The 26,948-nt window shown below is 41.4% G+C and overlaps 2 protein-coding genes across 5 annotated transcripts in view; one reads left to right on the top strand and one right to left on the bottom strand.

Annotated features, from left to right (window-relative positions):
- The window catches only part of UBAC2 (UBA domain containing 2), a 170,502-nt gene that overhangs the window by 83,935 nt on the left and 59,619 nt on the right, over nucleotides 1-26,948 (top strand). For both annotated transcript variants that reach the window (XM_027557885.1, XM_027557886.1), the window contains 2 exons: nucleotides 21,564-21,687; nucleotides 25,101-25,148. In XM_027557885.1, the coding sequence (XP_027413686.1) occupies nucleotides 21,564-21,687; nucleotides 25,101-25,148 (172 nt within the window). The remainder of the gene's footprint in view (nucleotides 1-21,563; nucleotides 21,688-25,100; nucleotides 25,149-26,948) is intronic.
- On the bottom strand, nucleotides 1,683-16,558 carry GPR183 (G protein-coupled receptor 183). 3 transcript variants are annotated; one of them, XM_027557883.1, is made up of 3 exons: nucleotides 16,455-16,551; nucleotides 8,326-8,568; nucleotides 1,683-3,325 (listed from the first exon to the last, which is right to left on the bottom strand). In XM_027557883.1, exon 3 carries the CDS (start codon nucleotides 3,305-3,307, stop codon nucleotides 2,225-2,227), a length of 1,083 nt encoding a protein of 360 aa, XP_027413684.1. In that variant the 5' UTR covers nucleotides 3,308-3,325; nucleotides 8,326-8,568; nucleotides 16,455-16,551; the 3' UTR covers nucleotides 1,683-2,224. The 3 variants fall into 3 exon arrangements, with proteins under 3 accessions (XP_027413684.1, XP_027413683.1, XP_027413685.1); XM_027557882.1 differs by having other exon boundaries at nucleotides 8,424-8,568; nucleotides 16,455-16,548; XM_027557884.1 differs by lacking the exon at nucleotides 8,326-8,568 and having other exon boundaries at nucleotides 16,455-16,558.

The raw sequence follows: 26,948 nt of genomic DNA on the forward strand, positions 1-26,948 counted from the left end.
TGAAGGATCTTAAGAACTGACCCTGTTAGCACAAAGAGGACTCTCATCTACTATGAAGCAGCATGTTGGCTCATACACACAGTAGTCTGTGCTGGAACACAGTCATACAACTTGTGTGCCGTAAAGATGCTCTGAAATTCAGGAAGCTTTTGTTTCTAGTTTTCATTTAGCGACTTTCACAATGGTTTCTCTTTGGGAATCAAACTCAAATGTCTACATAAGTGCCACCTTGCATAAAATATAGTATTTTGCCCTTTTTCTTCTTCACTTGGAAAAGTTTATAGATGAAGGAAAGGCCCTAAGTTCCTGACTTCTATCCATGCGGTCATCTATCTCCATGCTGCTGCTGCTAAGTTGCTTCAGTCGTGTCCAACTCTGTGAGACCCCATAGACGGCAGCCCACTAGGCTCCTCTGTCCCTGGGATTCACTAGGCAAAAGTACTGGAGTGGGTTGCCATTTCCTTCTCCAATGCATGAAAACGAAAAGTGAAAGTGAAGTCGCTCAGCCGTGTCCGACTCTTAGCAACCCCATGGACTGCAGCCTACCAGGCGCCTCCGTCCATGGGATTTTCCAGGCAAGAGTACTGGAGTGGGTTGCCATTGCCTTCTCCATCTATCTCCATAAGGTGTCACAAAGACCAATGGCTGTTTTTGACAATGGCTTTAAGCTATCTGTGAAATTAACATAATACAAATCTGAAAGTACACAGTAAATGGTATTGAATTGACCATTAAGATTAGTTTTCTTACAGGATAAAATCTGAAAGTGAGTAAGGTAAGGCTTTAAAAGAAAGTATTTCCAGGATATAAAGCTTAATAAAAATTTTAAGTATGACCCATCATATACCATTTCATTTCTTTAGTTGAGTTATCAAATGTGGAGTCATTGATAGGTACTGTCTTGAGGTAGTTGAGGGATCCAGTAAAGCAAATCTGAGCTGGCAGATGGGTTACTGTACTTGGGGAGGCCGTGCTACTTGTAAAGAAAGTGTTAAGTTCCTCAGTCGTGTCCGACTGACTCTGTGCAGCCCCGTGGACAGAGAAGCCTGGTGGGCTATTGTCCATGGCGTTATCCAGGCAAAAATACTGGAGTGGGTTGCCGTTCTCTTCTCCAGGGAATCTTCCTGACCCAGGAATCGAACCCAGGTTATACAGAGGTATTTCTATTTGGTCACAAGAGTCAGACCATGACTTAGTGACTAAACAACGATAATGTTGTAAAGAATCCTGGTGACTGTGAAGTTCATGATTTTCCATTTTACTTTCCATCTTAACAAGGCAAGCCACAATTACACCCCCACTGCACATCCTCCGTACCCTTCCTGGTAACCAACCCACTGAAATACAGATACAGGGTACTGCCAACTTCTGTATAAATAAGATACCATCCCCTAGGGACCCAAAAAAAGCCAAGCCTATTTGCATACATGTATATATATATTTTTTTAACTCTCAAGAAGCATTTAGCAAGTGGACCCTCTTTCCATATGAGATCCTTGTCATGTTCCTGGGCAGTGGCCCTTGAACCCTGTGCTGGCTGCTTGGGAAGAGCTTTCATTGCCTTCATCACCATCATCATCATAAGGCTTTGCTCCAAAATCTGCCTGCTGCTAGTTTCCTCTTCCCTGTAACTTTTGCTGAGAGTTCACAGTGAGCATTGAAGGACATACTCATAATTTTGTAGCATCTAGCTCTTTATTCAAAAACAAGTTTCTTCAGATGAAAATTTATGACTCAGAAAAAAAAATGGTTATTATCGAGGAGGTAAAGCCTAAGATTGAAAGAAACATGAATTGAAATGTTATACAAAAAAAAAAAAAAGAGAGAGAAAGGGAATATTACAATATTAACATTTCTACACTGGCAATATACAATTTTGATAGTCTTTTTTTCTTTTTTTGAATTATTGGTGAGGAACATTAATGATTTCGTTTTTTGTTAACACAAAACTTTTCTTTTTACACTGAGATTTATTAAAATACCCTCCCTTTTAAAGGTATACTATTTCATTTACAAATGAGAATTTTGCTGAATGTTGTTCTTGAGTGTAAATATATATATATATATATATATCAATTTACTTCCAAGTTGGAGGTGAGAAATAGTGCCCAGTGAAAGGAATTCAAAAGAATCCTAATTGGAAGTCTAATACTTGTTATAAGAAAAGTCTTGCAAAGTTCAACATACAGTCTACTTTGGTATAAATCCAAGACTCCTTTCCTTTTTACTTTCCATTTAAAGACTTGGAATGTATCATCATTTGAGTTTCTGTCATTTCACGTGAGTTTTCTTCAGGGGCTGACCTCACAGCACTGGAAATTGATACACTGACTTGACGTTTCAACATCTTCATGACCTTTCTCTTGTACCCTTTACATGCAAAAAAATATATAAAAGGGTCCATGCAGCAGTTGAAGTTCATCAGACATACTGTAAAGTGCAGAGATATCTGGAATGAATGTCTTTGGCTACATTCCAGGAGACCGGGAAGACGAAGCTTCTTGATCATGTGTTGAATAATTGCAACATGATAAGGCGTGAAACATACAACAAACACAACAATTATAAAAATAATTGTGTTGAGAGCCTTTTTGTTGACCCCAGATTTCTCAGTTAGCGGGTTCTGTTTGGCAGTTTTAAAGAGCTTGCAACAGATTTGAGAATAGCAGATAAGAATAATGACAAGCGGAAGTACGTATCCTATGAAACAGGCACCAAGCAGAATCCAGGGGAGGGATTTGGTTTCCTCGAAGTTTGGATATTCCATGCACGTAGTCCTTTCAGCCTCCTGTTTTGACATAGGGTTTATGAGTAGTGGGAGTGTTTGACCAAATACCAGAATCCAGACAAATATGCAGATGCATTTTGCATGTTCAATTCTTTTTATCTTATTATACCGCAGGGGGTGCACCACAGCAAAGAACCGGTCAATGCTCAGGCAGGTCATGAAGTTCACACCTGCGTATGTGTTGATGTAAAACACAAGAGCGGTTATCCTACACAGGGCATCGCCGATTCTCCAGTCAAAGCCCAGCGCATAGTAGGCTATCCGTGTAGGCAGAGCCGTGGTAAAAAGTATATCTGAAATCACCAAGTTGGTTGAATAGAGAGTGGTAGAGTTGATTTTTTTCCTGTTTTGAATAATGACAATCAAGGCCAGTAAGTTTCCCACAAGCCCAATTATGAAGACGATGCTGTAATGCAGTGGCATGAGGATCCTGGCTGTATGGTGGTGGGCATAGAGATCACAGTCGCTTTCCAGAGAAGCTGCAGAGGGTGTCGTAAAATTGTCCATTTTTATATCCATCAGTGGTGTTCAGGGTCTCTAAGAAAACCAAGAAGGGTGTGTTTTATTAAAAGCATTCTCTTAAATCTCCTGCATTGGCAGCAGGTTCTTCACTAGTGCCACCAATTTGTGGGATACAACTAAAAGTTCTGATTATAGGGAGATTTATAGCTTTAAAAACAAACCTTAAAATAAAGATTGACAATCAAAAAAAAAATTACAGCATTTTTAGGGACTTCACTGGCAGTCCAGTGGTTAAGACCTGGGGCTTCAATGCAGGGACCACAGGTTCCATTCCTGGTTGGGGGACTAAGATCCCACATGCTGAGCAGTGAAGCCAAAAAAAAAAATTTTTTTTTTTATTTTAAAAGTTTCAAAATATAAATAAAAAAGCATATTTAACTAAAAATGATATAAACTAATTCCTTGAGATCTAACTTAAAATGTCAAAATTTATATAATTTTCAAAAATCTGTATGTAATGTGGTTACATACTATATTATAACAGGAGGAGCAGAGACTGAAATTTATATTTTTACTCTTAAAATTTGGTCGCTTTGGCAAAGCTCTGGCAAAGGAAATAGAACCATTTAAATAGGGCAAATGTATTTTTGTGACAAGGGAATGCACTAACTTTTTAAGCAGAAATTTCCCCTTTGTTTTTTTGGATCATTATCTGGTAAAGAGTAAAATCACGTAAAGCACCCCACACTTCAGAAAGCGTAAAACTTTGCTTTTAAATTGAATATCAGTTGGACTTTTTTTTTTTTTCGTCAAATGCATATCACTGCCAGGAAATGAAATCAGTCACACATTTATGTAGTGAAATACGAACTTACCACAGTGGTCTGATTTGTGTTAACCCAAAAATTATGAGAAACAAGCTAAGGCCTTTGTTAGGAACTGAAAGTTAGGTTTTCTTTAAGAAAAGAAGAAGACCATGACAACCATGACAAAAACAACAAAAAAAAAGAAGAAAAAGAAACAAAAAGAGAAAGAAAAAAGTGTTTTGAGGGGAGAATTTTAAATTAGTGTTAAAGTGTATCATTCTGCAGGTGCCCCACTGACGTGTGCAGTGTTCATTCTTACATGTGCAAACAGCAGGAAAAATTACACACGTGGTATTCTGTGTTCTGTTTGTTCATTTACTATGTTCATGTATCAGGGTAGTCTGTGTCTTTGTCATATGTGTAGATCTTAGGTAGACATTTAATACGTATTCTGAAGTGTTCCAGCGGTAATGCATAATTTGCTTCCTTACGCCCTTGATGAATACCTGGATTATTTCTACCTCTTTTCTTATTATAAATAATGTCTAAGATGGAGAGTGAAAAACTCCTACAATAAAAATCCATATATGAGGATGAACTTCGATAAAACTAAGAAACAGCAGAGCAATAAATTCTGTGAAGTTTTTTCTTTTTTATGGTCATACTACATGGCATGTGGGATCTTAGTTCCCCGACCAGGGATTGAACTCGAGCCCCCCTACATTGGAAGTGCGGAAACTTAACCACTGGACTGCCAGGAAAGTCCCCTGTAAAGTTATTTTTAGAAGGAAAATAATTTTGTGGTAGGTCTCTATGCATAAAATCTCATCTGAAAGTCACTGTAACTGAGGGAGAAGTCAATATATCTAGTAATGATGGTACTGTATGTTAAAGGGAAGAACTCTGTTTCTAGCCTTATCAAAGCACTGACTAGACATCTGCATCTCCAACTGCCGTATTAAATGAAGTAGAGGCTCTGTAACAATCTCTGTAACGATCTTAAAACAGCGATACCGACAGAACAAGGGGGTTCTGAGAGGACTGTACTAATGTCATAGGTGTGTATTACCTACAGTGTTGAGAGGTTAATCATGAAAATATAGGACTACAACCTAAAGCAAATGGGAGCAAAAAAGGAAATAGAACTTTTTATTAGTCAAGGGAAGACAGAAAAGGAGACTCTGGGAAAAAGCAAAGGGTGAAAATGGTAGGTAGAAAAAACAAAATAAGAAGATAGGAAATGTGACACGACAAATTTAAATACATTGATGTGAAAAAGTGTTAGTCATGTCCGACTCTTTGAGACCCCGTGAACTGTAGCCCGCCAGGCTTTTCTGTCCATGGGATTCTCCAGGCAAGAATACTAGAGTAGAATTTGGTGTATGACTCAGGGAACTCAAACCAGGGCTCTGTGACAACTAGAGGGGTGGGATAGGGAGGGAGGTGGGAGGGAGGTTCTGGAGGGAAGGAATACACACACACACACACACCTATGGCTGATTCATGTTGATGTATGGCAGAAACCAACACAACATTGTAAAGCGATTATCCTTCAATTAAAAATAAATTTAAAAAAAATACTGGAGTGGTAGCCATTCCCTTGTCCAGCAGATCTTCCCCACCCAGGAGATCGAACCAGGTCTCCTGTGTTATAGGCAAATTGTTTACCATCTTCCCCACCAGAGAAGCCCCAAAAAGTTGAAAGTGAAAGTGTTAGTCGCTCAGTCGTGTCTGACTCTTTGTGACCCTGTGGATTATAGCCCACCAGGCTCCTCTGTCCATGGAATTCTTCAGGCAAAAATACTGGAGTAAGTAGCCATTCCCTTCTCCAGGGGATCTTCCTGACCCAGGGATCGAACTTGAGTCTCTTGCATTGCAGGCACATTCATTACCATCTGAGCCACCATTGAACTCACCTCTTAAAAGACAGAGACTATCAGTTTGGATTTTTAAAAATCCAGCCATATACTGGTAGCTCAGTAAAGAATCCACCAATGGAAAGCTAGACTAGCAATATTAACATCAGAAAAAAATAGAATTCAAAACACAATCAATAATAATAGAAACAAAAGAATTCACTACACAAGTTCAAAGGAATAGTTCAGGGACATAAAAATAATAATAAATTTTACATGTAACAGCAAGATTTGACAGAATTTAAAGGAGAAATTGTCAAATCCACAACTGTAATGGGAGAGTTTAACACATTTTTATTACAATATGATAGGTAAAAAGAAGATTAACTCAACAGGACTTAAATGCTAACAGAATTTGTGCTTAAAGCACATTCGAATTCTTTGCAAGTTTGACCTTTTACTCAGTTATGAGACGTGTCTCCAAAGTCTCAGAAAATCATTAGCAAGCAGCTCACATCCCTTTTGAGTAAGGACTCCCTGGTGGCTCAGGTGGTGAAGAATCCGCCTGCAGTGCAGGAGGCCTGGGTTCAGTCCCTGGGTCAGGGAGATCCCCTGGGGAAGAAAATGGCAACCCACTCCAGTATTCTTGCCTGGAGAATCCCATGGACAGAGGAGCCTGTCGGGCTACAGTCCATGGGATTGCAAAGAGTCAGACACGACTAAGCAACTAACATAGCGTAACACAACAGCAGCTCACATTCCTTGTGAGTAGTACAGTACGACTAAATTAGAAATTAAAAATAAGTTAAAGTATCAATTTGGACTCTAGAAATATATTTTTCTAAAAAAAAAGAAATATATTTTTCTAAGAAACTTATGGGTTAAGAAAGCACAATGCAGATTTTGAAGTTCTTACAACTAAAGGACAAAAATATTATAAAACAGTGGAGTGGAGCGCAGCTAAAGAGTTAACCCAAAATTGATGCAAAGCCTTGAAGGCATTTATTTCTTAAAAAATTGAAAGTAGCCAAGTTAAATATGGGGTCACATAGAGTCGGACACGACTGAAGTGACTTAGCAGCAGCAGCAGCAAGTTAAATATGTAGCTCAAGAAGCTAGAAAAGAACTGAGTTTGCCCCCACCCCCAAAATAGAAGAAAATAATAAAAAATAAATGGAGTTATTGATGAATTAGAACTCCAAACAAAACCCACCCAGTAAGTATGGGCTTTATATTTTGTGTGTTTTGGTGGGGAGAGGGGAATGGAGTGATTCTCAAAGGGGAAATTGTGGAATTGCAATTATGAAATAAAAATAGAAGAAATTTTATTCATTAGTATGAAAAGCAACTTTGCAGAAACTGAGTCTGGACATAGGTAGAAATTCCAGGCACGGGTTGCAGGAACAGGCATCAAGAGCTACCTTTAGTTTATGAATTTTTGTGAAAAATTTTTTTTCTGAAAATCTCAACATTTAAATTTTATTTGGAGGAATCTTCCAAAGTAGGTTCCTGGGAACTGCCTTTGAAATACACGGTGGGGAAAAAAACCAACACTGTGAAGTCTGCTAATCTTCCATATGAATAATAATGGTTGTAGAGGTTAGGAAAGTTACACTGACTCTGAGAATGTGTCACTGCCCACCAGTTGTAAAAGCACGGCCAACCGCTTCACTGAGTGAAGTACAGCATCCAGTAGCATCCATCAAAAATAAATGTTTTTTAATGGATGAAACACACAAGGCAGTGTTTTCAGAACATTTTATCCTAAGGAAAAGATGTTTAAAACAGTGTCAAATTTTAAGTGTGAAAGTTTGCAACCAAATCAGATGTCCATCATTAGGGAATTGGTTAGTTTATGGCCCTATAGTGGAATATGCCAGGACACGGCCACTGAAAATGGCTACATAGATGCCTGTTTCCAGACGGGGCATAATGTTAAGTAGGGAAAGCGGGTTCCACGTCAGGCCACTTTTTGGAAAGAAGAAAAGCAGCTATTTACACACACATCCGTGCGTGGACACAGAGGCCAGCACATCATTTTGTACAAGTAAATTTTGAGTTTCATTCATACCTTTTCAATTTTAACACCGAATGTGAATTAACTTACGAAATGAATAAATAGGTAAATACTTCCCTTTTAATGTGAGTAAAAATTTACAATTCAGCTCTTCTTGCCAAAGCTTGTCCTCTGACCTGCGTTTCAGAGCTCACCCTGAGTGTTCTTTATTCAGATTCAGGCCTGAGTTGTTGCTGGGTGCCTACCTTAAGTCCGATCTGGAAGACCCCTCCCAGCCATCCTGGAAGCCAGGTATGGCCAGCACCTGCCTACTCTGCCCTCGAGGTGACCCCTCTCAGAGAAGGTAGAGGACGCACCAGATTCTTCTCCCTCCCCACCTGGCTTCCAGCCTCCTACCCTGTCCAGCGCTCGGCAGGGGTAGTTGCTCCACGCTGCCTCTCAAGAACCGAGAGTCTGTGGTTTCAGGGTGGTCGAGGTGTCAGGGCCGTCCTCACCTGTGCACAGACAGCCGGCGCACACGTGGCCTAGCCGCTTTGGAGCGGGCGGCCAGTTCTTCCAGCAGAAGCCGTTCCAGGAGAGGCGCCTTCCCAGGTCGAGGCCAGGCCGGTGGATGCTGTGTCATAGAGCCCTGAGGGGAGACTGCAGAGAGGCCCCGTCCTGAGTCAGAGAAAGGCCCTTGCACAAGGCGGACATGCACGTGGGCTGACCCAGAGGCTCTCGGGTAAAGGGGAATGTGGGCTGTTTCGGAATGTGTGCGTTTGGCTCTTTAGCAACCTCTGGAAGGTCGATTCCATCGGTCAGCAGCTCTAGTATTATACTACCTTTGGTGGTGTTTACCCAGTGTTATTATTAATGCTATAGTTTTAGTCCATTTTATCTTTTTCAAATTGAGAGAAAAATCCTTTCACATATTTGACTGTTATCCTGTTCCTGTATCAGGCAATCCCAATTTGTTATCATATTCCCTCAGAAACCCTATTTTGTCCCTTCCTTTAATCCTTTTAGGATTCAGGATTACTTTCCTGAACCTTGACTTACTCCATGCTTTTATTCAGGAAAAATGGCTTTCTAGTGCCCCCTCCATCCGCCAGATCCTGAAAATTCAGACATGATACCTTTTAATGTCCAAGGACCTAAACCTGATGACGAATGGATGTTGGGAATGTGCTCTTGTCCGAATGAGGTGTTATATCATTGACACACCCAGGTTCTGCTTGCTCTTTGCATTACAGTGCTCCTTTATCAACCTTTGCATTGCAAATTCCCCTTTTAACTGTTTCTAATCCTTCCTCTTTTAGTCATAACCAAATCGTTCTTTTCTTTACCTCTTTGTTTATTCTAGACTGAATTTTAAACATTTTTCATAATTGTTAAGACAGCAGCATCTGACATGTTATTGAGGTTAGATATACTGAGTTGTACTTGAAAGTCCTATGGCTCGTCCTTTTATTGCCTTGAGAAAAGCACAAAGAAGTGCTTACTCTAAATCTTTTTTCCTTAGAGTACTTGAACTCTCTAATAGTCAGAATTTCATTGTGAAGCTTTCTGATGAAAAGACGCACCATGTCACTAAGCTATCCCCTGTGCCTTACGCCGGAAAGGATGAGGGGCGCAAGCCTTGCCCTGAGGGCGCAGATGTACCTGGGCTGCTGGAAGTGTGGGTCCTTATTCAGGTTACACCCAAGGAACCACAAGCAGCCATCTGTGCCAGTCCTCTGAAAGTTTTTATTAATAAGCAAAGGAGGCTGTCTCAGTTTTATCTCTGTCACACAATATCGATCCTTTTAACTTTGCTGTTATCCTAACATATAACAGCAAGTTCTTCCACGGCAAAATATGAATATCCTCCAAAGTATTTTCACTTACATTTTTGGGAGTGGGCCTGTGTGTATGGTTTTCTGTACATTGATTTTCTTACTAATTAGAGTGGTGAGCGTTTCTTAAGACACTATCATCTCATTTTTGCATAACCGGACATGTTGACATGAACTGTCGAGTTCTTTCTAGCCACAGAAAGGAAAAAATAAAAAGCCCCCTCACAACTCATTTATTAGTATTTCAGAAAACTGTCCAAGAGCTAATGTGGTTTGTACTCTAGAAGTATTTACCCTGGATACCAACTTGGAGGCAGTTGTGGTTTTTTTCACAGGGTACTGATACATACTTTCTGCAATCTCAGCTTACTTGCTTGGATAATTATTGTCTTAGCTTTTATTTGTGGCAGAAGCAGAATAAGATCTTCATTATATTCAAAGATCTAGTAAATGCTAGAATACTGGCTTTTTTTTTTTTAAGAATACTGGCTTTTAGAGTTTAGCTCCAAGATTCCTGAAATGTCACCTTTACCCCTAATACGTATTCGCTTAATAATCATCAACACTTAAAATGAGAAGGACTTAATCTTGTAGTAATTTTGTTTAATTTCAGGCCTTAGCAATGAACCGAATGGGTCAAAGCATGCTGACAGGATCATTGCTAAGAGGTGACTTCTCTGTGAGGTGAAGTCTGCTCAGGACCGTGTTTACACATCAAGATGATCTGAGTCAAAGTGCCCACAGTGGCCTGCACCAGAGAGGAAGTTCCTGGAGCACGCTCTGAAAACAACCCGGGGAGCCCCAGAGTGGACGTGCAGATGCAAATGATATTTGTCTATTGTTAAATGATGTGTGCTGTCTGATCCGGTTCTTTGATTTCTGTTGATACACTGTCCTTTGGTTATTTTTTTGAAGAGGGCTAAGATTGAGGAAAGATTTCTAAGTGGGAGAAAAGAAAGTCCCTGGGAAAGGAGTGGGCAGAGAAAGGATCCGGACTCAAAGGGACAAGGATTCTGTCTCCTGGGGAAACAGACATTTCAGGACAGCAGGCTGAGGCTGTTTGGCGCCTCTGAGGACAAACGCTCGGGCTTCCCAGGTGGCGCTCGTGGTAGAGAACCCGCCTGCCATGCAAGGGACACAAGAGACGCGGGCTCAGTCCCTAGGTCGGTAAGACCCCTGGAGGAGGGCGTGGCCACCCACTCCAGTATTCTTGCCTGGAGAGTCCCATGGACAGAGGAGCCTGGCAGGCTGCAGTCCATTGGGCTGCAGGGTCAGACACGACTGAAGCGGCTTAGCACACGTGACAACAGACATACTCCATGGAAGAAAGAAATCACTGTTGCTTTCTCCAGTTACCCTATTTTTATACGTATTTGTCAGGGGCTTGGAAAAGCCTCCGTGTTCTGGAAGCTGAGTGAACAGGGACATCTGAACCTGGTCCAGTGTCACACACACCGGCGCCTGGCACTCAACCAGGGATGTTTTTCACTGGCTTCAAGGTGAGAAACCACTCGAGCAACTGTGTGTCCCCACTGCCCTGCAAAATTTAGTCATGAATCACATCTGACTCTTTTGCAACCTGTGAACTATAGCCCGCCAGGCTTCTCTGTCCATGAGATTTCTCAGGCAAGAACACTGGAGTGGGTTGCCATGCCCTCCTAAAGAGAATCTTCCCGACCCAGGGTTTGAACCTGCATCTCTTGCATTAGCAGGCAGATTCTTTACCACTGAACCACAAGGGAAGCCCACCTTGCAAAATAGGAGCAGGAGAGTCATTCCTGATTGTCATTCTGATTGTGGAAAGAGCCCCAAGGCATGGACGGGCGGTGAACAGCACAGGCCCAACCTTGCTTCCCTCCGCTGGCATGGCCAGGCGCCTGTTCCAGTCCACTCTGAACCGCTGTGATAGTCAGTCCACACCCGATAACCTAGTCAAAGAAATCTTCCTATGCTCTCAGGGGTCGTTCCCCCCACCCCCCCACCACCCCAACCGACTTTGAGTCCTGAGTTGGTAGCCGTGTCCAAGATTGATTCTAGGGGAGGATATACAGGGAATATCGTCCAGAAAGCAGGCTGATAGCTGCCTCCATGTCTCCGAGGGAACCCCCCCGCCCCCAGTGCGCCGGAGTGTGTATGTCAGGAGTCTTGTCATCTGCGGTCAGTGTATCTGAGGGCAGCTCTCCTCCCTGCCTCCCGGGGAGCTCGCTTGCTTTCTCCGGTCTGTGGAAGGGTTGACCCTGCGGCTGACCCGAGGACACGATCTGGTCCTGACCGCCTCCCGGTAGGTCTGCCCAGGGTCAGGTACAGGCCAGTGCATGGGGTGCATCTTCAGAAACAAAAAACACCCCATTGTTGGCTGGTCTGTCCTTTCCTCTTTGTGCCTCCGTGGTGTCCTGAACCCCATGGAGATGCTGCGCCTTCTGTAAACACCTACGTCAGAACTGATGGGAAAGTGAAAGGTGCCTGACCTGTGTTACCTGCTTAAACACCCACTTGCACATTTGGGGTTTTATATAGTCTGGCTATTTTTCTTTCACATTTCACTGATTATTTATTCCTCCTGTGGCTTTTTGGCAACTTGAATGCTGACTCAAATGATATGAAGGTCTTCAGAGATGAAGACAGAAGGAGGTAATAGCACTGAGGACTTGAAATATGTGGCATATTGTTTAGCAACTGGAAGAAAAAAAAAATTCCCACCCTGATACACTTTTCAGTGTAAGGAAGACAAAGACCATTTCCATGTGGCATGATGGGACCTATGTGCAAGATAATCAACTGCATAAATATATGTATATAAATATATAAAGACTCCTTATAAAGAAGGGCTGAGTCAGTATTAACCTTTATCCCCTGAATCCAGAATGTTCCCAGAAATAATAGGTACCTTTTCTCCTTAAAGTCTGAGGGAGTTTGAAATTTTGCATTTCATCTCTATTATCTCATAGAAATTAGTGAGAAACATTACATATCCTTATTTTATGGATAAAGGGAATTCCAGAGAGATTTGATCTCTTGCTCAGGGGTCCTCTTTGGCCACCTCATGCGAAGAGTTGACTCATTGGAAAAGACTCTGATGCTGGGAGGGATTGGGGGCAGGAGGAGAAGGGGACGACAGAGGATGAGATGGCTGGATGGCATCACTGACTCGATGGACGTGAGTCTGGGTGAACTCCGGGAGTTGGTGATGGACAGGGAGGCCTGGCGTGCTGTGATTCATGGGCGTTGCAAAGAGTCGGACACGACTGAGTGACTGATCTGATCTGATCTGATCAGGGGTCCTCCCCCCAGGACAGGTGCCGAGCCAGGGGCCACGCAGGTGCCCAGGCCTCCGCGTCCTCCAACACCCCCTGCCTCCTGCCAGGCAGCGGTTCCTGGGCCTTCAGCCTGCTGTGCCCCTCCTCCCTGCCCCCTGCACTCGCCCATCTGTCTGCCTGGGTGTGAGTCGCTGCCTCTGCTCTGCCGGCCTCGAGCCACCCTCACTTCTCTCTGCAGCTGCAGCTGCAGCCTGCGCTGGCTCACACGGTGCCCTCTGGCCCCGGGCAGACTGCACGCTGTCTGTGGTGACACACAGTTTCCTTCGTGATCGGGCTCCGCTTCCCTCTTTAGCTGGATCTCTGTCCGTCTTCCCTCCCGTGACCTCGAGCTCAGGCCCTGCTGGAATAGGCTGTTGATACCCTGTGTTCTCTCATAGCTCTCTTCCTTTCTGATCCTCTTCCTTCTCTCTGGTGCCTCCTTGGCCCCCGCCTGCATCCTCTGCTCCTGCTTTCTTTCCTTCAGGCCTTTGTTCAAAATCAGCTGCTCCTGGAGGCTTCCCTGATTCTGTCCTGTCCTCTCCTTCCTTGACAGCCCCCGCCCGCCCTGCAGACAGGCAGCGTGGGGCGCCCTCGCCAGGCCCTGCGCCCTGGACTGGCATCTGTGCTGTTTTTTTGTTTTGTTTTGTTTTTCCTGTTTCCTGCTAGCCTATGAAGTCCTGAGAGTGGGGGCTGTGTTGTTAATTTGGCGTTATCTCCAGCCGGCCCATCATTGGTGCTCAGTAAATACCCATTAAGGAGTAGCAGAGTCCCAGCTTTCTTGATCCTCAGTCGGAGTTTCTTTATTAGACTACAGGGTGCGTTTGATGAATAAAAGTAGCCAGTAGTATGCAGCATAGATTGTGTCCCAGGCAGTGCCCTGGGCTCCCTAGGTATATTCACCCTGACTCTCACAGAGCTTTCCCAAATCCTTTGCCAGTGGTGAAACCAAGAACAGAACGCTTACGAGTCTTGCCTCAAGACACAGCTGTCAAGTGTCAGGATTTACTCCTGGCAGATCGGCTCCAGGAATGACATTCAGCGTAGTACATTTTAGCCCCTGCTCCTATTTCCAGCCTGATCTGATGTTATTGGTAGGAAACAAGTAAAATAGGAAGACATCTCAGAACTTTTAACACATAATAGTTCATACACCTGGCTGAACCAGAGGGAAGAGAAGGGCTGGGGAGATGGGACAAGAGAGGAAAGGAGAAGAATAAGTTGCTATCAATAAGGAGTTCATTAATTTATTTGTAGCATATTTTAGTGCAAGTAAAAGTTTCATAAATGAATTTAGACTTTACTGGCTTAAACAGGATGTCTATGAAAACAGTTTGGATTGAAATTTCCACCAAGAGAAGGTGAATACCTAGGACGGCTCTTACGCTTGTTAAGTATTTGCAGATATCTAACAGAATATTTTTATTCCTCTGTTCTGGCTTTCCAGATACCACAAGGATCTTTGTCACCTCTTGTTTTTCAGGGGATTTTCGCATGTTAGTTATTTCATCTGCCATTGAATCCCTGTGTTTTACAAGTGTCTTGGGAGGCTGGGAAGCTATATGGACTGGGGGATACTACACATCCTTAGCATATACACAACCAGGACCTTTTAGCAGCTGCAGGAGGCCCTGAACTGTAGCAGAGAGACTGCTGTCCCTGCCAAACTCCTTTACTGGGTGGGGAGCTCTTTTTTTAGTTATAAACTTTTAAAGGATACCAATTTTATCTCATTTTATCCCCTAGAATGTTTAAGATCTGGCCAGCTGCAGATAGCTAATCAATGCCTATGGAAAGCATAAATATATAAAAAGTGATAGAGTGACCTGAGTTGATATTTATTCCATTAAATGACTGGCCATGTTACTGAGAAGCCCTTAGAAGCCAGTTAAAGTAATTTATCAAAGGCAGTCCCACCTCTCACATGATACGTGAGCCCAGTGAGTGAGGATGCTTTCTGGAGCCGTGTTCTCTTTGCAGCGTCATGTCCAAGAACTACGATTAACCCCCCAAGAGAAAACATGCACTGAAATCCTAGCAGATGCAAAGTCCAGGCAGGCAGCACAGTTAGGTGTATAGACATCCATAGACTCAGTCTCCATGTGAAATATTCTCTAAAGATCTCAAAATAAGTTCAAGAAGAAGAAAATGCCCACAGAAGTGGTAGGGCAGGGAAACTTTGCCTATTGGATTCATCCTTCAGTGGTTTAATGGGCAGAGGGAGGAGAGACCAAGGCTAGCAGGCAGTTTTCCAGTGCTTTCTATGACAACCAATATTATATAGCACTTATTATGACACCCAAGGACCGGGCAGTATAGTTACTCCCCATTTTACAAGTGAGGCAGATGAAGCCCGGGAAGCAACATGTCCAGGGTCACGCAACTGGTAAGTAAGAGAGCCCAAGCCTGACTCCAGAGCCCATGCTCTTAACCACCATCCTATATCGTACTTAGAGCAAGACCCTCCCCCTCAAAAAGCACACCCTCTTTTCGAGGAAGTCTCTGAACAGCTTACATGTTACCAAGAGTTTCTGTCACCTCCGTTCCCAACCTGGACATAAATATTGGCAGTTCACTGCACCTAGTTCATTGTTCTGTGATATTTTTTATGCATACAGAAGTTCTAGGAAGAAAATACCGAGCTGTGTTTAGCCTTTCTGATCTTCAGATAAACATAAAGCAAACAAGCGCTGTTCCTTTTTCACTTATTAGATTAACAGTTTATATTTAGAATTAAAATACTCATGTTGTCAGAGAAGCAGTGAAGCCCAGACTGTCTTCCACTGATGGGAGAGTAAATATTTCTGTAAACTGAAAAATATCAATTTTAATTAAAGTTCTTTTTTTTTAATGTGCACCCTTTGCTCCAGGAATTTGACTATTGAGATTCTATCCTGAGAAATAATAGAAAGTATAAAAGTAGAGAAGTAACAGAAATACAGGAAAGACTTTTATGTACATAGAACCGTGGTCAAATAGTTACATGTAGTAACTTTTCAATTGTGCTGAATAACTTCATCACAGTACATTTAGGTGTAGAAATGCTCCATTCTACAATAACTTTGTTATTTTCCTTCATAAAGTATCCTGAAATACTGGCAGTATTTGCTGATTACTTGATACTGTTTTTGGTAATTGTGAGTTCACACAGAAATACGAAGTAAGCCCTATTTATTTTTTTTGGCAAAGGTATTTCTGGCCCGATTCACTGCCTTCACCTAGCTTAATATCAGCTTATTAGAACTGCCAGTCACCAGAGAGTCTCAACTGTATTAGTGGTAAGATTTCTGATGTTAGAAATGTTTATAGCTTTTTGTTACAAAGATTCTTTACCTTTACTTTAAAATTTAACTAGACTTTCAAAGTTTTTCTTAACTTACAAGAATTTGTTGAAAAAAGCAAAATATCTGTTACTTACCTCTCAGTGTCTTGTTGGGGCCCCTGTGTGGCAGCAGTCAGTATTCGCCCAAACTGAAGTAGGTTAACCTTGGCATGTTGTTTTAAGGGAGATTACCAGACATCCTTTTATGGTGGTGGCTTTTTTTTTTTTCTGTCACCCTGTGACTGAGCATAGTAGTGATCAGTTAGCCTCATGTGTGCGTGTGCACTTTTTTTAAATGGGAAGTGAAATTTTTCTGTTAGTGATTCTTTTTTTTTTTTTTTTTTTTTTAGAAAAGAGCTATCCAAAAACCCCTTGGAATTTATGAGTTGTTGATATCTATGGAACTTTATAAATTTTTCTATAAAGATTTAAGTTAAAAAAAATTCTTTAGAAGAGACTGAAGAAATAAACCGTAACCAGTGGGGAAAAAAAAGGAATATAGCTACTGATGATGTTGTATCCATATTATGTGTGAAGTATGAGTGTTAACATGTTTTAAGGGGAAAATGTCAATTTTGCCAATTGTGTCTGGAAACTTGGTGCAGGGAGTAGTTTACTCATTCTGTATCTTATCAGCAGCTTAATGAGAAAGAAATAGAAGTTTCTGTGGTGAGTGGAGGAAAATGCTCTTTTGCATGTGTATAATAATTAGTTGGTGTTTTTAGGCAGGGGACCAACCGACTGGATCAGTGACTGCATGAACCCATGTTAACAAAGGAGAGGTTGAAGGGGGCATCTTACAGCTAGAATCACCTGTTACGCACACAGACCTGTGCTGTTCACCTTCGAGTTTTAATCGACTCAGTTTAAACCAACAATGTCACATGGATATCAAAATGCAAATTGATTTACAGACTAAATTAATGGAAATAGAGCTCTCAGAATACAAGAGATGATCTAGCCATTCTCAGTGAGTGCAAGAAACTGCATTTTGCCAAGGCATGGATGACCTAGAGCCTGCCCAGTAGGTGCAGGCTCTGGATCCCAGGTCTTAGAAGAAAAGATTGAATGAACTGAGCATGTCCAGGCTTGGCAGGGATGTGATCATTATCTTCATGATCACGGTAAAGGGTTTAGGTTGCATGTGTCAATCTTCCTAACTCCAGAGGGTAAAAGGCAGGCATGTAAGAGGAGGTCACAGGAGACAGCTCTCAAATCAGAATAGGAAAGCAGTTCTCAAAAGTTGGGATCATTTTTTCTAAAAAAAGCGCATGTTGCCTTTTGTTTTTGTGTGCTCAGTCATATCCAACTCTTTTGTAACCCCATGAACTGTAGCCCGCCAAGCTCCTCTGTCCATGGGATTTCCCAGGTGAGGATACTGGGGTGGGTTGCCATTTCTTTCTCCTGGGGATCTTGCCGACCCAGAGATCGAATTGGAGTCTCCTGCACCGGCAGGAGGATTCTTTACCACTGAGCCACCTGGGAAATCCATCTCTTCTGTAGGTGCTTGCATAAACCAGGTGTCTGTTTGGAGGGACGTTGTAGAGAGAATTGAATCATTTGGTAGGGATTTGTGACTCTGTGCCCTCAGAGACCCTTCCATTCCAGGATTCTGTCAAAGTGCTGAGGACTTTTAGCCTCTCAGTGTATTATTCCATTGAGGTTATTATAAGCCCTACCGTGCTGAAGATGCGTAGATAAACGTTGTCAAACAGAAGAGTAACACTCACCTAAGTTCTGTGGGACTCCATGCCACTATGTAAAATAAAAGTACTGAACTAAATGATCACCAAGGTAACTCCTAGTATAAAAATTCTCTGAGGGGGAAATACAGAGATTTTATGATTTGATTGGTCAGTGTGATAAACTTTTACAGAACTAGTTCCTTTAAAACTTGGTTTGAATACTCCTTTATACCATGACATTTTTGAACCTTGTTTAATGCCCCTGGATATGTTCCATTGTCTCCTGGTTTATAGTCTGTGGGAACTTGAATAGAATTTGTATCCTGTTGTGTGAAATTTGTATAGATCTTAATTATGTTGAGTTGTTCATAGTGCTTTTCAGATCTGCTGTATCCTTCTACTTTTCTGTCTATTCATTCTATTAATTTTTGACAGTTTGATGTTTAAACTACAACCAAAAATCTTAATTTTTCTACTTACAAAATAATTGCAATATATAGTAAAACTATATGTAACTTTGTTCTGTATTTTCCAAATCTCCTGTAAATATGTTATCATGCTTCATAATTTAAAAAGTAAAAAAGAAGGGAAAAAAGAAAAAAAATTGGATCGAAGAAGCCTTGAAGAAGACACTGTTGAGAAGTTTTTCAATTTGTTGAAAAGCCATCCTGGTGGGGTTTTTGTCTTTTAATTTTCAAAATAATTTTTGTTAAGTAAAGCATTTTTATTTTATGAACTTATCTAGGTAAAATAAATGTTCTAGCAAACTGGATTTCCCCTCTTTTTGGTATTAGAGTAGTCATATGTATAAAGAAGAGGTGACAGGGTAATTGTCCTTTGAGATGCTGTTGATATTTACTATCAGATAGTTTCATGAGTTCACAAGCCTTATTTTTATTGTTGAAAGTTACCAGGATTTCTTTAGTTGTACTGTAAAAGTGGAGTCACTGTCCTTTTTCCATAGAAAATATAGGATGGACATTTGTGACCTGACCTGAGTGCTTCTATTTTATTTGTTCTGTCAAGCATAGTTGTGAGTATATAGGAGATACTCAACAAATGTTAGTGACATTAGTGAATGAATCCTTTATATTGTGTATTCCTTTCTGTACTTCAGCCCTGTATGCTTAAACCACATAGGGCTTCCAGAAGTTAGCTGTTCTCAATATGAAAAGGTCAAGCTGAGTTACTGTTGACAGTATAAAGAACAAATGTTGTTGTAAAATAAGGAAAAGAGAAAGACTGGTCAGTGACTAATAACACTCAGTGTGTATAGAAATAGCAGTGGAAATTTTCTACAGGGCAGCCTGTACCACACCATGGTCTGAAATACGTGCTTTTGTATATTGGGTAGGTGTAGTTTAGTATTTAGTCATCAGTTAAAACTACATAGTGATGAATAACTTCTAAGGAATTTTGAAACTTCTTCTGTTGGTATGTAAGATATGAACTGTGGTCATTAAAATTCCTATCAATATTTCTTAGTTTACATTGAAATGTACCCTCAAGTAAGAACTCTGCTTCAGATGTTTTGTTATACCTTCACTCTTTACATTTTATTGCTAAATGTAAACAGAAGACCTTCTATAAATTGAGTACCTAAAGACATGTTCCTTAGTCAGACACTTCAAGTGCAACCAAAATAGGGTTTTCTTATTATTACCAAGAGACCAATAGGCCATAGTTTGAATGTATCTATAAAACTGTATGCTTTAATCCCATTAAAAATAATAAAGCAAGAAAAGGGACTTTTTAAAACAAAAGACAAATCCTGCTGTATGGTTTTACCGTTTTAAAGAGAAATTCATTTATTCATCAAGTACCAATAGAAGAAGTTTCAGAGTGCTGCCATCTACCTCATTTTCAACATGTGTTGGCTTTTTGTTTTGTTTAAGAGTAGAAAGGACAGTGGATGATTTTTTATTAACATATTCTCTATCAAAGATGGGAAAATGTTCTAGAGGGACCTGTTGTTTCCACAGAAATGGTAATGAGAACATTTCTTTGTGGAAGTGAAAAGTAGTTCTTGCATTTTTCTTATGATGCAATAATTTCTTTGTGTGATGCCACTCGTCCAAAATACGAGGAAGTAAAAGACTAATTAAATTAACAAGTGTTTAATGAAGAATGTGTGTTACGTGTATGTCCAAACCACAGGACTCGCTCATGTCTGCTGCCTTACCCTGGTAGGAATGTGTGTCTGCAATCTTGGAGCTAATTCCTTGAGGTTAGGGGCTGCTTCCTACTTAGAGGTGTTGATGGAGCTCCTGTACCTGGCCTGCTGCCTCTCGCACAGTGCCCAGGTGATTGATTCATTGATTCACTCAAACAGTGAAACTGGGGTAGCTTCAAGGGCAAAGGAGAGCGGCTCACCGCCAGGAGGGTTGGAGAAATCACTGGGGAGAGGAGCTGAGCTCTGTCGTGCACCATAAGCGTAAGTTTCCTAAGCAGAAAAGTGTGACACTTTTGTGTTGAAAGAATAACCTGCATCAGTGAGTAGTCAGCAGAGGCTGAGGTGCCCAGGGAGCATCTGGACGGGGAGGGGGTGAGAGGGGATGGGCCAGATCAGGGAAAGGGAGAAGGGGATGGTCGTAGGAAACCACACTGGTAAGAAAGAATCACAGGGTTTGCTAGTTCATGCTGATGTTTGAAATTTCCTCTTTGGATACTGGGAGCCTGTGGAAGGAAGGGTTTTAACCAGGGGTGTGACATGATCAGAACTGTGGGGGAAGAAAATACTGATGGCAGTATTAGGAGATGGATTCAAGAGAAGCACGTCTTCATGCAGAAACACGTTTGTGACTTTTGAGTATGTCAAGTTGAAGGTATCAGATCGAATTTCATAGCCAAGGTGAGGGGACAGTCAGACAGCTTGGGGACTCACTTCATTTTTTTTTAGTTGAAGGCGTAAAAGGGCTTAGGTTTATACAGAGAGAGACTAGAGCAAAGAGAAACGTCTTCAGTGGAACCCTGGAGAAGGCAGAAGAGAGGTGGAAGAAATCATGGGTAAACCAGCAAGAAGCAGGGTTTAAGACAAAATCAGGAAGACATTTGAGAAAGGGAGGACAAGAGCGCGAGCCTTGTCAAGTGCTACAGTGAAATGTAATCGGACAGGTCTGACATGAAGATTTTGCATTTTGCCATGATGAATTGTAACGTTTCTTGATTTTGGTTTGTCTCACTTCTTTCATCAGATTTCAATTCATTCATGAAAAGAAAACGTAGCATCAGCTTTACATTTTCTCACAGTGCTGGTAGTTCATTAGTAGATGCCAAACCATTACTTTGCAATCACTTTGGGAGAGTTAACAAAGATCAGATAGAGTTCTCATAAAATGTTATATATACGTACAAATTATTTTGGATATGTTGTACATATAGAAACCAACTTGTGTATCTAAGATCATGTTTTCAGACTGAAATAAAACGATAAGCAGTGTTACTTCAGATATACATTTGCCGTTGGTGTTGTAAATTGAGCATTACACCATAGTGATTTTTTTTTTATTTGTTTGCATAGCCTGGCACCTGTGTTTGCTCTCTTTGTACCATTTTACTGCTCCATCCCAAGAGTCCAAGTGGCACATATTCTGGGCCCGTTGTCCATCACAAACAAGACACTGATTTATATATTGGGACTACAGGTACAGTATACATTTTTCTGTTCACATTTCTTTAACCAGATCTGTCTCTCTCTCTCTCTCTCTTTTTTTTTTTTTTTGGTCTTTTTCTCATTTGATCTCCTTGAAAAACAAAGTTTTTTTTTCCCCATAAGTTTGGCTTCATGATCTGTATCAAACGTTCAAAGGAAGTGTTACAGAACAAGAACATCAAGGTATATAATGTACTAGAATACTTTCATAGCCTTTAGAAATCTGATAAGCGCTTTCACTGTAATTTGTATTGGTGGAAAATATTTTAATTTTGTTGTACAATTGCGTGTAAGTACTTTTTCAAAAATCGCAGTATGAAGCGGAAACGTGAGAACAGTCCAGAGGCGGAACGTGGAAAGCCACTGCCAAAATTGATTCATTGAATACAGAGTCACAAATAAAGCTCTAAAGCAGGAACCAGATACGCTTTGCCAGCCTCATGACTCCTGTGCCGCAGCAGGCTTGATTACACTGTTGCCATTCACTAAATGGTTTTACCCGATGGCCATTAGTGGACTTACCATTTGACTTGAATCGAAAAAGATCGTCTTTACCAACATTCAGTGAATATAGATTGCTGTCTGCTAGGCTCCAGGCCCGGGAATAGAAGATACGTGTGATTTTCAGTTTTCTACCTGTAGCATTACACCTGTCACTTTTCTTTCACTCTCACACCTTTTAATGTAAACTTTTATTCTGCTGTTTCCTGTGGTACCATATGTAGCTTGGCCTTTTGATCCGTCAATACTCATAACATTCCTTATCCCACACATATCAGACCGGATGCCAGTGTCACTGTACAGGCCCTCCTCCCTCCCCTTTTAACCTTTAGCATTTCCTCCACCTTCTCTTGTCTGCTCTCACGTGTTATCAATGGCCCATCTGGGGTGGGTGTTTCCTTACCACTTTTACAACCATTTTTCATGAAATATGTTTATTCCTCATCTCTCAGCCTACGTAGCTTTACACTCCCCTTTGTCCTCTCTAATACTCTTATAACCTAAGAGCCCATTTCCATGTTTTACTCTTATTACTAGGGTTTTCAGTGGCATGCTTAATTCTTTTTAAGATGTTCCAACAGAAGACAGAATGCAGTGGTCGCAGAGTCCCCTGGACCAGGGGCAGAGACCCAAGTTCCAGTTCTGACATGGCATACTCAAGCTTGATACTTGGGTCAGGTCATGGAAGCCTCTGGTCCTCATGTTGGCTCTAGTTAGAGAGCAGCTTTGAGGGTAGAAGACGTTGCTTCATTCCATGTAGAGCAGGGATTCAGTGCAGCGCTGTGGCAAGTCTTTGGAGCCGAGTGGACATTGGTTTAAGTACTTGCTCTGGTAATTACTTTCCTTTTCCATCACTTTTTCTGAGCCCCCATTTGCCCACCTGTAAAGTGGGAACAATGATATCTATTTTACATGATCATTTGAAGATGTAGAGATTGTAGCAGTGGGTTCTGGGGGGTAATCAGAACAGGTAATAAGAAACTAAGTCAGTTGGTTCCTAATATTAATAATGTATGTCTGTATGACTGCCACCTTTGGTTTTTCTGAGATTGTGAGTGGTTTTGTTTTGTCTTTTTTTTTTTTTTTGGTGGGGTAGAAGTTGATGCAGAAAGTAGAGGTGGAGATGCCCTGGGCCTCTTGATAAAATCTGAACTCTTTAGCATGAATGGCATTCAGGGTTTCTTCTTGTCCATCCAGTATCGACTCCCACCCTTCCCCCACCTTGACGTGAGTGTGAACCTTTTATTCCCCAGACTTCTGTTTCCTCCCCTCTGAACCTTCACACTTGTTTCTGTGCCTCGGTTACTCAGCAACTTCTTGAAACCAGGGACATTTGCTAGATGAGTGATTGAATGACTTTAGTCATTCTCAGGAGAGCAAAGACGTTTGTGAAGGGACATTGACGTGCCCAGGGCTCAAGAGCCAGTCACGTAATGCCCAGTGCTGGGGGCCATGGAGGATAAAATGTAGCTTGAGATGCAGCACTTGCCCCTCAGAGAGGCCAGCAGTGAGAAAAAACACACAGCAAGTGCTGTGGAAGTATTACTTTTCTCTGTACTTTTAGAAGAAGACTACAGAAAAATAATTTTCCACGTAATTCTCATTCTTGTTGTTTTCAAAGTCATACACACTGAACAAGCATCCACGCTCAATCAAAGGATTAAATTTTAAATCAAGGGATTAGAGTTGCAGCCATTGCTCATTTCTCCATGAGCTAACACAAGAGCACAGCTTGTTAGACTGCTTTTTACCTGTGCTTTGCCATCTGTTACCTTTGTATCTGTCTTCTTTCTATGTATCTTTTTTTCTATCTGTCCTTGATAAAAGTGCGCAACTTTGAGGTTTTCATCTGGCACTGATGTCGCTGATGAACTGCTTCTTTCTCTACGAGCAGAAATGCTTAACTCCCCATCTGGTGATCTACTGATCTAATTGTGGACAGACACTAAGATACAAATCTTTTTTTTTTAATCTGCATGTGTGACTTCATTTTATTCTCTAAGTATTTCAGTGTTAATATTATATTTCAGTGTATTTCTTATAAATAAGGTCATTCTCTTGCATAACTGCTGTTCAGTTAACAAAATTGGGAAATTAACATTGATACAGTCTTATTCCAATTTTACCAGTTGTCCCGATATTATCCTGTTACTAGGCTATGAATTTTTCTTTCTTGCAGGAACACTTGGGAGATGTCTTATGACATAAAAAACAAAAACAAACAAACAAAAAAAAACCCTGAACACAATCCTTGGATGTAAATGATTTGAAAAAGGCAGAGATTTCATGAGACCCATTTCTAACTACTTTTGCCATTAATAAACTCTGAGCCCTGTTACTTGGTTCGCTCTTTCTGGGCCAGACTGGAATGAGAGGATCAGCAGAGCAACATTGGGCAAGGACCTGTATGCTGACAGACGTCTTCCATCTAAAACTAGAGTAGCAATAATAAGAAATTGAAATAAGAGAATTATATGAACTATAATACATGTCATTACTTGACACTAAGCATTGGCAGTGACTACATATTTTCCGTGTTGTTAATGCTAATAATTTCTGTCCATATAGTATTTTACTTTGTGTAAACCAATTAATGTCCATTTGTAAACAAGAATGTGCTTGAATTTCACTTATTTTTCTTTGCATAAGAGTGGGCTGGTTTCAACCAATCTGTTTTAGGCTATCGGAAAGCTGAGTGAGGTCTTGGTAGAAGAGGAAAGAAAAGAAAAATGGTATATTATTTACCTTTATATAACAGAGTATTTGGTGATCTTCCATTTGTTTATATTAAGAATATATATAATTAAGACAACATAAATGGTAATGACTATAATTATGTAAAAGTAAATATGCTGTGACTGGCAGTTGAATTTCATTTTTAGTTGCCTTTTTTTTCTTTTATAGCTTTTCACCTCTGGTTCCTACATCTGGATTGTAGCCATAAGTGGACTTGTAAGTGTGATTTCCCCGCCTCCCCACCTCTCCTCTTTCCTGAAGAAACTTGAGGGAAAATGTCATATTGAGATTATGGGTTATATTCAGTTGTCTTCAGGTGTCAGATTCCATCTCAAAGCCACTTCCTTAGTGATGAAAAAGCCAGTTACATGGATCATTGAGACAAAAGAGGCCAGATTGTCTCAGTTTTCAAGGTAATTTTAGTGAAAGTTTTAGCTGAGTTTCTTGTCTGTGTTATTTTAAAATTACATTAGCAGTAGTCGAGGTCATAGCAGGACAAAAACAGCAGAAAAAGAAAATGAAGAAGTCGGATTTGCCAGAAGCAGGGAGAGAGATTTTGTTTCTTTCGGAAAAAGACTTGGTCATGCAAGGGAAAAATAAGGTTAAGCGGAAAGTCAGGTGGATGAGAACTGATGCAAGATTCGTCAGGGTGCGTGGCTGGAGAAGGAAGAGGGAGCTAGCTGAAGGGTTTGGGTGGTGTCTCATCTGTGTGCCACACAGAAGCATCATCTTCCCCATCCCCATGCTCTGTATTGTTTTGTTTTATTTTAATTAACATACGTCTTCAACTCAATGAGGTATCAAGAAGGAATCTAAAGCATGAAATTGAGCTTTATTTTTCATCCATGGCTTAAATTTGAACTCCCAGATTTCTATAAAAAATATGTTTATAACTAGTATATGTGGACGGAGAAGGCAATGGCATCCCACTCCAGCACTCTTGCCTGGAAAATCCCATGGATGGAGGAGCCTGGTGGGCTGCAGTCTATGGGGTCACTAAGAGTCGGACACAACTGAGCGACTTCACTTTCACTTCTCACTTTCACGCATTGGAGAAGGAAATGGCACCCCACTCCAGTGTTCTTGCCTAGAGAATCCCAGGGACGGGGGAGCCTGATGGGCTACCGTCTACGGGGTCGCACAGAGTCGGACACGACTGAAGCGACTTAGCAGCAGCAGCAGCAGTATATGTGGAACATAATTTTAATTTCTTTCTTGGAAATGACTAAGAAAGTTACAGACTGGATTCACAGGGATATGTATAACATCAAAGGGAAAGGATTTGGACATAACTTTGCATTCCACTGGGCTTCCTTGGTGGCTCGGCAGTAAAGAATATGCCTGCAATGTGGGAGACCTGGGTTCGATTCCTGGGTCAGGAAGATTCCCTGGAGGAGGGCATGGCAACGCACTCCAGTATTCTTGCCTGTGGAATCCCATGGACAGAGGAGCCTGGTGGGCTACAGTCCATGGGGTCACAAAAGTTGGATTCGACTTAGCGACTAAGCCAGCACCCCCCACCACCACCACCGTGCATTCCACTGCAGACATTTTACGTAAGTTATCACTACTCACTCTTGTTTCCTGGGTGAATAGTATGATGGGACACTGGGTCATTACTTTAAGCCGGCTCACTTCTGTCCTTCCTTTACGCTCTCCTGTGTTTGTTCTTTTCATATACAACTTATTCCTTCACTCCTTGCAGTTTCCAGCCACAGTTCTGAGGACTGAAGTCACTTTGTTTCCCTCTCCCAAAACACTTTCCACCGATGCCCAGATTGGCTTCAGGACTGCAGAGCTGAACTCCATTGTGAGGTCTTCAAACCATCTGAGCCACCTGGTGTTCTTAAGACTTGTAGTGACTTAAGGACAGCCTGGGGTCATTCTGCTCGTGTGAGGCACAGTGGCCAGGCTCTGCCCCATCTAATCTCATCCCCACTTGATCTGCCAGCTTGACTGGCAGGTTCTTAACCAACCTGAAGACACTAAGTTGAGAGTTCATTGCTTTCATAATGA

The sequence above is a fragment of the Bos indicus x Bos taurus genome, chromosome 12, assembly GCF_003369695.1.
Source record: "Bos indicus x Bos taurus breed Angus x Brahman F1 hybrid chromosome 12, Bos_hybrid_MaternalHap_v2.0, whole genome shotgun sequence".
Taxonomy (NCBI): domain Eukaryota; kingdom Metazoa; phylum Chordata; class Mammalia; order Artiodactyla; family Bovidae; genus Bos; species Bos indicus x Bos taurus.

What these genes read in the sequence shown, in the direction of transcription:
- GPR183 (XM_027557884.1), bottom strand. Translation starts at nt 3,307, where the DNA reads ATGGATATAAAAATGGACAATTTTACGACACCCTCTGCAGCTTCTCTG.